Source organism: Xiphophorus hellerii, chromosome 17 (genome assembly GCF_003331165.1).
Source record: "Xiphophorus hellerii strain 12219 chromosome 17, Xiphophorus_hellerii-4.1, whole genome shotgun sequence".
Taxonomy (NCBI): domain Eukaryota; kingdom Metazoa; phylum Chordata; class Actinopteri; order Cyprinodontiformes; family Poeciliidae; genus Xiphophorus; species Xiphophorus hellerii.
The window spans coordinates 16,975,132-16,988,635 of record NC_045688.1 but is presented as its reverse complement, the minus strand read 5'-3'; the positions used below and the strand labels follow the sequence as shown (position 1 = coordinate 16,988,635).

The window sequence follows — 13,504 nt, the reverse complement described above, 5'->3', positions numbered from 1 at the left end:
TTCAGGAAGAAAAAACACAAAATGGTCAGGGAACAAGAAAATAAATGACTGCAGAATTATACATAAAGATTTTGCAACTTACAGGTTTTGTGTTATATTTCTCCTGGCTTGATGGAGCAGAGAGCTTTGTGTTAATTGAGTTGACAATATTTAAAAGGTTTCTTTGGTGTGTTTGTGAGGAGGAGTTATAATGAACCTCACCCATCCAGAAGTTCCTCATTGTAAGGGAAGTCATCACTGATGGAGCTGAAGCTGTCATCATCTTCACCAGCATATGGCATTTTGGAGCTGAAAAACCAGCAAGGAAATGGTGGATATTATTATAATTCATTCTAGTAAATGTTTATGTATAAACTTTCTTTAGTAAAAACAGTCCCTTTCAGAGCGTCCTATTAAATCCACGGTCCAGAACAGGACTATTATACTATAATTTGTCGTATAATATGAGGTCTGCAGCACCACATAGTTAAGTGGATTGCCTCGACGCTGGGTAAATCCTCAAGATTATATGACGAGTCTTTTTTTACCAAGACAATATGGATCATATCCTAAATATATGCATATATTTTTCGAGATACCTTGTCTGGGCCAGACCATTAGCGCATTGATGTACTTACTGTGATTCATTTTGCTCTGTTTTGAACCAGAGAAATCCACGTCCTGACCATTATCTGCATGTCGCGCATCATCCAGGTCACATATCTACTACTATTTTTAAAAAGCGTATCAGTCTATAAAGGTATTGAATCACAAAAGGATTTCAGTTGGGAATCATATCAAAGAAGGTATGTGGATATATTGGAGCATTTGTTTGTTGCAGACTTTAACGCAAAAGACCTTAGACAAGCGGTCACGATTGTGGGAGATGTAAATCATCCTGCCCACAAACTGTTCAGTGTCCTGCCCTCCGGGAAAAGATATAGAAGCCTCTGCTCCCACACCACCAGACTCTCCAACAGTTTCATCCATCAGGCTGTGAGGATGCTGAATTCCCTCCCCTTAGCATCAAAGCGGCCAAGAAGATGAAGAAGAAGAAACCCAGAACCTTGCACAACTGCAACCACTTTTTTATCTGTACATTTCTATATACTTATATATATAAATTGTCAAGAAAATCCGAGCTCATCCCACTTCCCCATGCTGGAGATTTTAGTTTAACAGTAATAATAAATAAAGTTATCTTTAAAATGAATCACTCAAATGGACTGGTAAATGGACTGAACTTATATAGCGCTTTTCCAGTCATTTTTGACCACTCAAAGCGCTTTACACTAGAGTCACATTCACCCAGTCGCACTCACAAACACGCACACATTTATACACCGATACGCAGATCGGTAGGCAATTTGGGGTTAAGTGCCTTGCCCAGAGGCACATCGACATGTGGCAGGAGGAAGCTGGAATCGAACCTACAACCTTCCGATCGCAAGACGACTACTCTACCAAAGAGCCACAGTCGCCCACGCCCTTGATGTCAAGTGACATCAAGGCCCAACAGTAGACTTAAGTGTCAATAAAATAAATCTGGTTGTGTGTGTTGTTTTTGTCTCATGCAAACTTTGCTTTAATTCTACTTTTTTCTATCTAATCATCAGAAATCATAGTCAGTCAGAGAGATTCATGAAACAGGAAAAGCAGGTTTCCTGGAAAAAGAGGAAGTAAGTTTCCAGCCTGCAGATTTATAAAAATAGCTGAGACTATTACTTATTTTAAAGCATGAAAGTTTTAAAGAATGAAATCTAAACATTTTGAGTAATTTGATAAGATTCAAAGTAAAATACTTATATTAATATTGGTTTACTTGTAATAATACTTACACTTACATTTGTGGGAACACTTACAAGAAAAACAAGTAACTGTAACTTTAGTATTAAATAATTAGAATCATGTATTATTCTTGGTTTCATTTTAGAAAACAAGTAATATCTCACATTAGGATTATAATAAGAGTAATTAATAAGTTATGGTTATAAAATCATAAATGAATGCTAAATCAGAGAAGTTAAAGAAAATAAATGTGATATAAATGTGATTTTGACATTGAACTTGAAATGGTGTAAAAGGTGTAACTGCAATTAAACATCACTGATATGTTGGAGGTAGATGGTAGGTGAACGGTTAAGGGAAAAAGGGGAACTAACAGGAGAGCAGAGATGACCAACGCCTTATTTAGAAACAGATTGAACAACGTAAACGTTTCAGAGAAAAGGTCGTGCAGGCAAGGGACATAGGAGGTTGATCAACCCTGAGACATGAGCACAGACATCAGGAAATGTCTGTAAGACAGTGATGGATATGAGATCATCTGTCCAAGCAGACAGCCAATGAAACAAGCACAGCAACAGTGCTAGCCAATGCAAACGCACCAAAAGGGTGGATAAACCCTATAAAAGGTGGGTGCAAAAGAGGAACCTTTGGTTGGATCCTCCAGGCAGCTTCGAGCCAAGAGATGGACAAAGAACTCTGCAGCTGAAGAAGAGCCGGGGCCACAGAGCCGAAGACTGTCCTGCTCATGGGGACCAACCCGTCAGGCCCACAACCTGTGGCTTCAAATCGCACTTCTCTCATCAGCTGGGTTCAGACCCCAAAGACAAAGATGAAGACAAAGGCAAAGACAAAGAACTGATGCCTTCCTTCCTGCAAGTCCTGTGTGACCTCACCATCCATGCGGAGAAGAAGCTCATCAGACCTACAGAGATCCCGGCCTTAATCGATCAACTTCCTCCTCCTGCTGCAACACCTTCTTCATCATCAGGCCAGGTCTGGGGTTCGAAACGCCAAACTCCGTCCGTCTCTCTCAAAGGTTCTCTTTTTTAGTTCTCAGTGTCAGCAGTAGGGAAAGATAGACTAGATGATTGATTTTACTTATTTGATTATTTCTGCTACTGAATTAAGCTGTACTGACCCTTGCAAAAATGCCTTACTAATAAAATATTTAGCATAAAGAAAATCTAAAAGATGTTGTGGACATTCAGTTAATGAGTCACCTTAAAGTTCTTTGATGGTTGTAAAATAGCTGTGATGTTTGATTCTGGAGAGGAAAAAGTTTAAAATGTTTTTAGGTTGCTGGTAGCCCAAATGTAAAACATCATCCTTGGGACTCGCCCGAGTCACTAAAACCTACCTGGTTCAATAACAAATGCAAGTTGTAAAATAGAGAACGAGCGACCGTTAACAGGTGTGCTCTGTGAAACTAGTTGGCTGTAGGCTGCTCAGTCTGGCTAATTCACAGGGGGAAGAAGGGTGGGACACCTGGATGTAGGCCGTCAGATAACCAGGCGAATCGTTTCTCGAAACCAGCTTAAACAGAGTTTACTTCAGTTCTGGGCAGGGTAAATCCCAGCAGATTTAGGAAACTCAATTAACCCGTTAGAAGGAGAGCTGGTAGCACATCTCCCCTCTCAGAAGAGGAAGCAGAGAGTGAGAGAGTAGAGAAAGGAGGGGGGAGGGGTGTTGCGCAACAACATATACATTCTCAGTTGTAAAACTTTTTACGCTATATGTCTAGTTATTGTACATCTATTTATTAATTGTTTAGGATAATTTTAGTTAGACTGTGTCTTTTATTGTTACTCAATGTTAGTAACGCCCTGTCTTGTATCACTGTGGGATAGTGAGAAACGTCATTTCGATTCCCTTGTATGTCTGGACATGTAAGAGGAATTGACAATAAAGCTGATTGATTGATTGATTGATTGATTGATTGATTGATTGATTGATTGATCTCCGTTTTCCCATGTACACACACAGAAACACATAGTTTTCTCAAATCTCAACTTCGGTCTGAGTTTTTATAAATAGTAGGTCTTAGTGATTTAGTATTAATCAGAGTTTTATGTGGATGAAATGCCAAAACGCATAAAATTGTATTTGTTTACAACCCTAACATGTTCCGATCATGTTAGCCATTTCCCTTTAGCCACTTATACAGTAGCTTCCTACAATCGGAAACCACCTTCAGCTCCGTGCCTACAACACATGTTACAGTTTGCAGATAATCAGATATAAAATAATACTTCTTTCCAAGAGGAGATAACAAATTACCAGTCGAAACAAACTCGTTTTCGTACCTTTAAAAGATGACTTTGAGATGACAAAATGAAAGTGAAAGGAGGATTTAAAGTCCGACTGTAAAAGGTATTACAGCATTTCACCTACATTTGTGCAAAAAGTAACTTACACTTCAGTATGACTCTGGTTTTGATAATAGTTAAAGATTTTTTTCTAGTAGCAAAAGAAGTTAAGACAGCGAACACGTTCGAAAAGACTGTTTAACAACATCAGCTGACACATTGGGGAGGGACCTTTATTGTTTTTGTTCTCTCTCTCTCTCTCTCTCTCTCTCTCTCTCTCTCTCTTGTGTGTTATTTTTGGATTTCTTTATTAAAGCCTTTTTTTTAAAAAACCCCCCAAAAAAACAAAATCATTTTACCTAACAGACTTTTGCTTACATTTTTTTTTGGGGATGCTGCATTTAACAGTTTTTCTCAGTCACTTTGACGCATTTCTCAAATCATCCTCGACATTTCCAATACAGTAGGCGCATTTCTTAGAACAATTCGTACAAACAGCAAAACACCATGGCTGGTCTCTCTCAAAATCAGTAGTTCATCTCTCCAAATTAAATGTCTGTGTCAATGAACATGTCAGTGCCTCAGAGCAGGGGCGCCGTCAGGAATCTTGGGCCCCATGACAAAAAATTAGATTGGGCCCCCCTGCTGTTAAAATGTTTTTAGTCTATTTGACCCATAACAATTTTAAAGGCTTACAACTGCTTTGCTTTCTTTGGTCCAAGACTAATACTAGCACAATATTTACTGCTAGTGAATTTTACATGCAACAGTCTGCATACAGTATGCAAGTAGGTTGCTTAAATATTTTCTATTAGTTTTAGATTAATGAAATATCTCTCTCCTCGAACAACCATCATAGGCAACATGCAAAATATGCATAAAGCAATCCAGACTTCTCAAAAATGCTGTGTAGTTGCATTTTATTCCTGAATCGGAACCCACTTCCTGCACGTTCCAACGCGAGGGGTTCCGGAAAGCGATCCCTTCCAAGACCGTGCGCCGCTTCTTGGAGGTCTTCATGGAGACCCAGATGTTTGGCTGGTTTTTCCAGGAGAGAGAGCTCCATCGGCAAGCTCTGAAAGGTACCACAAAGGAGAAAGAGGGGCTTCGAGGAGGGGAGATTGAGTGAATGTTGATGATTTTTATTCAACCTGCAGTATATAACTTTAATAAAAAATGTTTTCTCCATATTTGTTAAAGTTGTCCCCATGTTGTGACGGTTTGCTATGAGACAGATAATCTGTGAAAACAATCAATCTCCTTGATTGTTTTCAAGGAGATAATAGCAAACTCTACATCAGCTTCAGTTTGGATTACAGGTTTATCACCTGATCGACCAGACCAGGAAAATATTTCCCCAGGCTGTTTATGATCGGTGTTTTGAAGGTTGATTGTCTTTAAATCATCGCTACACTCTGTCTTGTCTCTCGGGTTCTTTATCGCTGTCAGAATGTGAGTCTCAGTCTGACCTGAATCCTCCTTCACATCCACCAGAAAACTGACAGACCCACTGCTGCTCATCTGAGGTCCCACCTGGATGGATTCACTGTAAACCAGCTTAGAGATGTTCTTCAGGTCCAGAACTTCACAGAAACCACAGAGTTTGTTTCCAGACACCGCAGCTGATCAATGTGTCATTTTTCTCAAATGGTAATAAAACATTAACTTTGAAAGTTGCGTTTAAGACAGCCTTCATGGGGTCTCTGTAAAACTCCTCTTTATCCTGTTGGTCGGTGCTCTTTAAGATCCCTCTCTGGGTCAGGTTGTAGATCAGAGTCAGGTCAAGGCTCAGCTGGTAAAGATTCTCCTCTGTAGCGATGTAAACAGAGTTGTTGCCCACAGCGAGCTGACGGAGGTCCTCTGTAAAGTTGAACTCTCTGTTCTCCTCCAGGCATTGAGCAGGTTCTCCCCAGATGGAGCAAAGCAGACCGAGCAGAAGAAAGATCATCTTGTACCAAAGACTGACTGAGACAGTTTGACACTGATGGACTGCAGTACACTGTGGTCTCTGTGTCCATAGAGATGTGCGTAAATGCGCTGCGGCTTTGCCGAAAGAAGAAGTGCTGAAATTGGAAGGAAATGAGCGAAACCGGAAATAAAAATAACACATAATTTATAAAGGTTTTAGTACCTATGTTGCGTGTTTACACAAATTAATTTGCCCGGTTCAAACTCTTAAAGCGCATAAAGCTCCGAGAAAAAAAACCCCGCACACCTGTTGAGTGAGCGCGCGCTCCCCAGGTAAAAATACTGCGTTAAACCTGGCTGAAATTAACGTTTTTTGAATGACATTTTTACATGGTCGTGCACCTCCGAAAGCTAATAGAACACGAGCCATCATCAAATAGGCCGAACCGACTTATTCTAAAAGTCTAAGAGTATTTCTGAAATCAAGGCGAAACGTTGTCCTCGCATAAAGAGATCAGCTTTGATACAACTGCCCTCTAGTGTCGGGAAGTTGTCATTACTGCCACCTCAACGATTCCGACCGTTAAGCTGATGAAGCCTTACCGGTTACGATGCATCTGTAGCTGACCATTTAGGAAAATCTGAGAAAATATCGCTTGCATAATGATTTGGAACACGGTGTAAATCTGTGTACATATTTAAAGTAATATACAATGAAACATTATTTATCAAGTCTTGTGTTAAATTTAAACCGTTGATAAGTTGACAAAGTTGTTCATGAGATACATACAATAATATGAGTTTTCTTCTGCCCACCACATTTCTGTAAACGTTTGACGTTTTTACCTATTTGTTTGACTGCTATCTTTCTTCATGTGAATGATCAGTTTTCCCTGTTTGTGTCACATAAATTAAGAATAGATTGTAAGTTTCAACACCAATCATATCTAATTATCAAACAATAGCATGCTAATACTTTGAACTAAGATGTAAGCTCTGTCTTTTGTAGCCAGTGTTGCTAGTGTAACAGAGTTAATATTGTATATAATTCCATTTGTAGTTTGAGTTCAAGAGTAATGGGTGAAACAGCTCCCCCTGCTGGTGATTGGCAGTTATCACTATAGTGAACACAGACGTCTCGTTGCCAGTTCATCAGACTCGTGCGCGAGGCAGATTCACTGAGTTTAACACTCTGATAAAATGTCCCGTTAGCTTGATGTTAACATGAAATGCTATTCTTCATAAGGTGCTGTGGCTGCTATGATGAACCTGAGTCCTTACCAGTACATATTATGTTCCGTACAGGTACGTATTGTTTTATTTCTTTGTATTTCTGATACAAATTTATTAAATACTGTTGCTAGGCCAGTTCATGAGAGACGTGCGCGAGGTGCTGTACCCGCTGTGATGAACCTGAGTCATGACCAGTATATATATTATGTTCCGTAGCTGAGCTAGTACCCGACTATTATTATTAAGGTTACATTAAGCTACTAATAATTATGCTAGTCTTTTAGGGTTTTTGTGTGCAATTTGTTAAAAATATTTACAGGTTAAGAAAATGAAGACGAAATTCGTCGTGATCTCGAGCAAAATTGCTCAAGAGAAGGTTTTCAACCAAGTCGCTGTGCTTGTTAGCATGTGGAAGCTAACATTTAGCCACAGGACCAAATAGTACCAACAAAGTTTTCAAAAAAACAAGATTGAATGTTGTTTTAATATTTATAAATTCTAAAATTTCAACCATTTGTTGTTTTGCTAACCAACTAATAAAACATGAATGCTTCATGTGTCGTCACTACTGGAAACAGTCAAACAACCAAAAAGGAACAATTAATGAGACCACCGACTAAACTGATTTAAAATATGGAACAAAAACAATACAGTCATCATACCCTGTTATTGTTTTATATCTGATTCCTTTCTGGGGTTTTTTGTGGTCAGCTTTAGCCTCTGTCTTTACTTTCATCAGACTCTGAGTTGTTGTTTATAAACCGGAGGGAATATTACGGCTCATTTATTTTGTGTTCTCTCCTTGCATTTAGACAACCAAGCTACAGAATCTGTTGACCAAATTTTATTCAGATTCTTATGGAAAATATATATATATTACTTAAGAAAATCAATGGCAATGAATTCTTATGAAAGAATTAAAAATATAAAATTAATATTAAAAAGTCCCTCTTAAATGTAACTGACACCACCGTTGGTAAAGCTTGTTTTTCTTCTTCTTGTAAGAATAAGAACTATTCGTGCCTGGTTCTTTTAGATAAACTTGATCATTTTACATGAAAAGATCAAATGAACATAAATAACTGTGTTGGACAAAGAAACTCAATCATTTTCATTTGCTTGATTTATCGTTTTTCTTTTTTTTACCAAAAACTGAATGATAAAAGTCGTCAATCTAGTTCTTTGGTCTCAACTATCCATTTTTTAAAGATAATTTTGTTTACAGAGACTTCATAATTCATTTATTTGTTGTTTCCTTTGATTTTCTTTATTTATTTAGTTTTTTTCAAATGTCTTCCAGTTCCAATGTTTAAATATTCAGTAGAATTTAAAATTTATTGATTTGTAAGAATGCGTTCTTGCCATTATTATGCCATTTCCGTTACATTACTTGAAAATGGTTTCAGAACAACAATATTATCATTTATCGCAATAAGTTCTGGGACAATTTATTGTCCAACAAAATTTGTTATTGTGACACATATGGCTATGTATTTGATTCCTCTGCTCAGGAGTGAATTGTATGTGGACCAAAGTTCTAAATGACAGGAAATAAACTGAAAGTGTTTTATAAAGTTCCTTGAGATGACAAAAATAAAAAGTAAAACTTGGAAAGGTCGAGATTGGAACTCCTGCTAAAATATTCACATTTAGAACATTACTTGGTATTCAGGCATGTCTTGCCTCAAATACAGACATTTGAAAACAGAGACCAACATCAGACATGATGAACACAGAGAATCGAGGTTCAATACAACATTTTATTAAAAATTTTTAAAAATTGAATATAACACACTGAATCAAATGCTTCATAAGAAAATTATTGATGTGACGTTCCAAAATATTTCTTTTACGGTCTTTTGAAAAAAGTTTAAATTAAACAGATATGTATATTTTTAATATACAAGTAGTATTACTTAAGCTGGAGTACATAGTGTTAGCATGTCAATGCTAACACAGCTTAGCACCTCTGTGCAAAGTCATAGGACTTTAGGAGGAATATTGAATAGGTTTGGCTTACCTGAAAAAAGACAAATAATATGTCCTTTTTAGGATATATTTTATACAGTAAAAAAATAGCAACTTTAAAATAAAAGTTAAAAACAGAAAATAAATTCAGTTCCTGAATTTATTTTGCTGAAGCTCCAGCATCAAAAGAGCTGGAGCTTCAGTGACCTTGGTCTTTCATAGAGTTCACGATCCAGTCGTAGATGATAAGAGTCATGCAGAGAAACATGACAGCAAATCCTAATATCAGGAACATCAGAGCCTGGTGGAAGAAATCATTTCACAGTTAATACTGCATAGTTTCAGTTTGTAAATAACCTCAAAGATGCATTCATAAAGCTTTCCTTTTAATACAACTCAAAATGTTTTTGGCACCAGATGTGTAGAATAAGAGACATAAATGTTTAGTAATGTCTTACCCCAATCTTCTGCATGGATTTCATTGGCTCCTTCTTAACCAGTCTGAGATAGAAAGCTGAGGGCAGGATGAAGATAAGAATTGCAGCAAAAGAGACACCTGGAATGAGGAAAAATTGAGCCGTTAATCATAAAAGATCGATAATACATTGTTAGAAAGTTGATGATACATATTAACATGTGCAGTTACTCACCAATGAAGCCAAAAATATCTTTGATGCTGGGGACAAAGATGACCAGAATGTTGGTTCCTGCTAGCAGGCTCAGGGTGATAATAACGTGACGGATCCAGCTGAAGTCCTTTTTTGGGAACAGCAGGTGGCCGACTGAGGTACGAATCTGTTCAGAACCAGACAAAGATTAGCTCAATGGACTTCATAGTCTTCATGACTGACTGGATAATTAACAGTAGACCCTCAATACTTACAGGGAAGAGCACCACAGGAACCGTGAGTGTGACAGCGGCCAGCACAGCCAGACGAACAACCAGCAGGAGAATATCGTGCTTGTAGAACTTTGAGTAGGTGTGGAGCAGCTCAGGTTCCACGTGGACTGAATAGAAATATGACAGAGATCACTTTAGTTAAAACTGACACATTTACTTACTTCTTATAATTAAGAACAGTTTGATTTAATGCCAACTCAGCTGCAATTATATGTACCGTAATTAATAAACATTGACATGCTAACACATAAGACATGGATGTGTAGTATACTTAAAACAATACCCTTGATGTTTTCTACATAGAAGATTTAATTTCTGTTTCATCCAGAAAAGGAAATAGTCATAATGAACACAACTCACTGCAGTTTTTGTGCTGTTGCCTACCTAATATCTCTCTGAGACAGTGTCTTGCCCACAACCAGATTTAAAGCCAACCTAAAATAAGCAAATCTAGTCTAAATGATTTGACACCTCCTAAATATTTACATTTTCACGTTCCTTAAAGTACTAATTGATGAGGAGAAGAAGGAATTATCATTAGCCTCTTCTGGACACAAACCGGCCCGGCTTCAAACCCGGATCCAGTGTTGTTGCATTAGCACTTCATCTCACCTCCCTCCCTGGAACCTCAAGAGTTGTGGTTCCAAACCAGCCAGCCAAACAGGGCTGGATTGAGGTCAGCCATCATAAAATAATTCCCATCATAATCCATTCTTACCTTCAAGTTATTAAAGACTGATAATGGCATATTCAATTGCATTTTATTTTCTTTCAGTTTACATTATATTCAACAAGCTGAATGAAGAATTCATTCAGCTTGAAGCCCCGTAGTCCTGTACTGAATCACTACCGGTCATCACACATTAAACAAATAAATATGGTAACACTTTATTTGACGGGTTGTGAATAACAGTCATGACACCGACATAAACACGACATAACACCTGTCATGAACATGAGTAAGTCTTTATGAATATTTATGACTGTTGTCATAAAGCGTCATTCGGTAAATCATGACACTTTTAATACAAAGTTGACATTATTCAAAATGTCTTTGTTATGACAACTTTACATTAACCAAGAAATCATGATTTGACATAAATTTGTTATAAAAGCATTACTGATTAAACTTTAAAAATTATGTAGCTTCATGTTATTTAAGCTAAAGTCCAGGCGACGGAACACTAAATCCAAGGCTATTTCTCATCATAAGGGGTCTTCAGGCTGCGCTTTGTCTGTCTACCTTGGGTGATCCTACCAAGGGCATAAAGCCTCAGACAGTGTAGCTCCTAGGATCACTGGGACACTCAAACCCCTCCACCATGATAAGGTGGCAGTTCATGGAGAGGTGTATAACCACCAACTTGATTCCCTGCTTGTAAGAAAAATGCAATGAACACTGAATGTGTCTGTCGTGACGTCAACCTACTGGACCTGAGACGAACAGCTGGTATCACTCCTTGCTGGATCCTCCTGTTAAATCCTGTTATTATATGGGATTTAAATAATCCCGTGATTCCTGTGATTTTTTTGTTCAGCTCGTCTTCTTTAAATCTTTAAAATCTACTCGACGTCTCAACCTGCTGCATTTGGGTCCATCACCAACACTCATCTTGACAATATCTCAATACTGCTAACAATCTAAAGCTAACACGTTGTTGTTAAATCTTATTGTATATCTTACTGTTGAAGGTGAGGTATCCGAAGAGGGCAGCCAGCAGGTACATGATGAACATGGTCAGGAAGGACACGTTAGCCACATTCTGCATCTTTCGGCGTGACCGGCTGTTCAGGGAAGGAGAGTTTTATTTAGACACCAGACCAAACTTTAAAGAAATATAACATTGGTGTTGTTTTAACACCAAACTACACCACGTTTGGTGTTAAAACTACACCTGCAGCAGCACTTACTCTTTGAGCTCATCATACATGGGTAGGATAATAGGATGGCACACGAAGGCACAATTGAGGATGGGTATAGCATAGACAGTCTGGAGAGATGGAAATATACAAAGATTAGAAGTGATACTATGACTGTTATTGAAAATATTCATAAGGTAAGGTCATTTTATTTATATAGCACATTTTCAGCAACAAGCCAATACAAAGTGCTTTACAGGAATTAAAAGGAAATACAAACAAAATAACAAACCAAAGGAAAGAGCAAAAGAAGAAAAAGAAACTAATAATGTTGATCCAAAGTATATAAAACTAGATTCTCCTATTCAGGATTGCTAGATAAGCATAAGTTAGTATCCTCTGGTCTAATTCCTTTTCTGGGTTGGAGGAATAAAACATAGTTGCCAAGGTAGTTTTTCTGGATTCTAAGTTTGTTTTAATTGCTGTTCTTGGCTGCTAAATAAGTGTAAGTAAGTACGGTAAGTATCCTTTGGACTTCTGGGTCTAAATAGTATAGTATTGGTCTAAATAGTGAGCACTCTGTCAGGATCTGTGTTTTCTGTGTTCATTTAGAGTTTTTTGTGTCCTTGCGTCTCTTCGTTGTCCTGTCCTCCCCTTGATTGTTCCCAGGTGTGTCTCGTCTCTGTGATTACCCTCCCGTGTATTTAACTCCACCTGTGTTCTTTGTTCCTCGTCGGGTCCTCGTCTGATGTGCGTTCGTGTTGTTCCGTTGCCCATTCCTTTTTACGGTTGCTACCGGTGTCGAGCCCTGGTTTCCGCTCGGCCGTGCTGCCCGTTATTTTGGACTGTGTTTTGCTGGACATTTATCATTAAAACCATTAATTTACCACATCCTGGGTCTACAGCGTCTGCCTCACCAACCCTCACCACACCACATGATGACACACTCTACAGTTTCTAAAAAATAAGTTAAAGAGTAACTAATAAACTAGACTCTCTGGATTCCAAGTTTGTTCTAATTCCTTTTCTGGATTAAAAGTGAGTACTCCACAGTTTCTAACAAGTAATAATCTAAAAAGTAATTGATAAGTAGGATAAAAAGACGACATTGGGTAAGATTTGGCACATATAGCAAGACAAAAACAAAAACAGGCTGGCAAAGGCTCTCGCAGCCTCTTCTCCCATATAAAGTCTCTGATAAAGGCAGAATAATCAAGAGCGAGTCCTTGAGAGTTCAGCCATAAGATTCCAGGGTGACTTCATGAGGGTGAGGAGATGGGAAGGAGCAGGTTGTTTACATGAACTCCAGGAGATTCGAGATAGCCAGAAGGCCACAGGGAGCCATATTCAGAATAACAAATTCTCTTTAGATTGGGCAGACTTAAAATTTCTGTCTGTCCTAGAGTCTTTAACCGGTATGTCTCTTATAGTTCATCCCAATCATCCAAATTGATGTGGCCGTTCCACTGAACCAAAGCTAGTAACTTCTCCAAGATCGATTCCATCCCACTTGTGAGTTTTGAGTCCTCAGCTGGGCTGCGAGTCTCAGCAAGACTCGCAT

General features: G+C 38.2%; 2 protein-coding genes across 10 annotated transcripts in view; both read right to left on the bottom strand.

Annotated features, from left to right (window-relative positions):
• Positions 1–13,504, bottom strand: part of LOC116736789 (sodium-coupled neutral amino acid transporter 2-like) — a 39,212-nt gene that overhangs the window by 8,130 nt on the left and 17,578 nt on the right. For 3 of the 9 annotated variants that reach the window (XM_032589552.1, XM_032589554.1, XM_032589553.1), the window contains exon 1: positions 83–838. The exons of 1 other annotated variant lie outside the window; for it this stretch is intronic. In XM_032589552.1, coding sequence (XP_032445443.1) covers positions 83–331 — 249 coding nt within the window. In that variant the 5' untranslated portion in view covers positions 332–838. Of the gene's footprint in view, positions 1–82; positions 839–4,070; positions 4,296–13,504 lie in introns of those variants that run through there. 5 more of the 9 variants (XM_032589559.1, XM_032589557.1, XM_032589560.1 and 2 more) reach the window with 5 other exon arrangements.
• Positions 8,955–13,504, bottom strand: part of LOC116736827 (sodium-coupled neutral amino acid transporter 2-like) — a 36,775-nt gene continuing 32,225 nt past the window's right edge. The window contains exons 11-16 of the mRNA XM_032589623.1: positions 11,995–12,074; positions 11,768–11,868; positions 10,066–10,190; positions 9,833–9,977; positions 9,641–9,738; positions 8,955–9,483 (exon numbers count right to left, since the gene is read on the bottom strand). Of these exons, the coding sequence (XP_032445514.1) occupies positions 9,382–9,483; positions 9,641–9,738; positions 9,833–9,977; positions 10,066–10,190; positions 11,768–11,868; positions 11,995–12,074 (651 nt within the window). The 3' untranslated portion in view covers positions 8,955–9,381. The remainder of the gene's footprint in view (positions 9,484–9,640; positions 9,739–9,832; positions 9,978–10,065; positions 10,191–11,767; positions 11,869–11,994; positions 12,075–13,504) is intronic.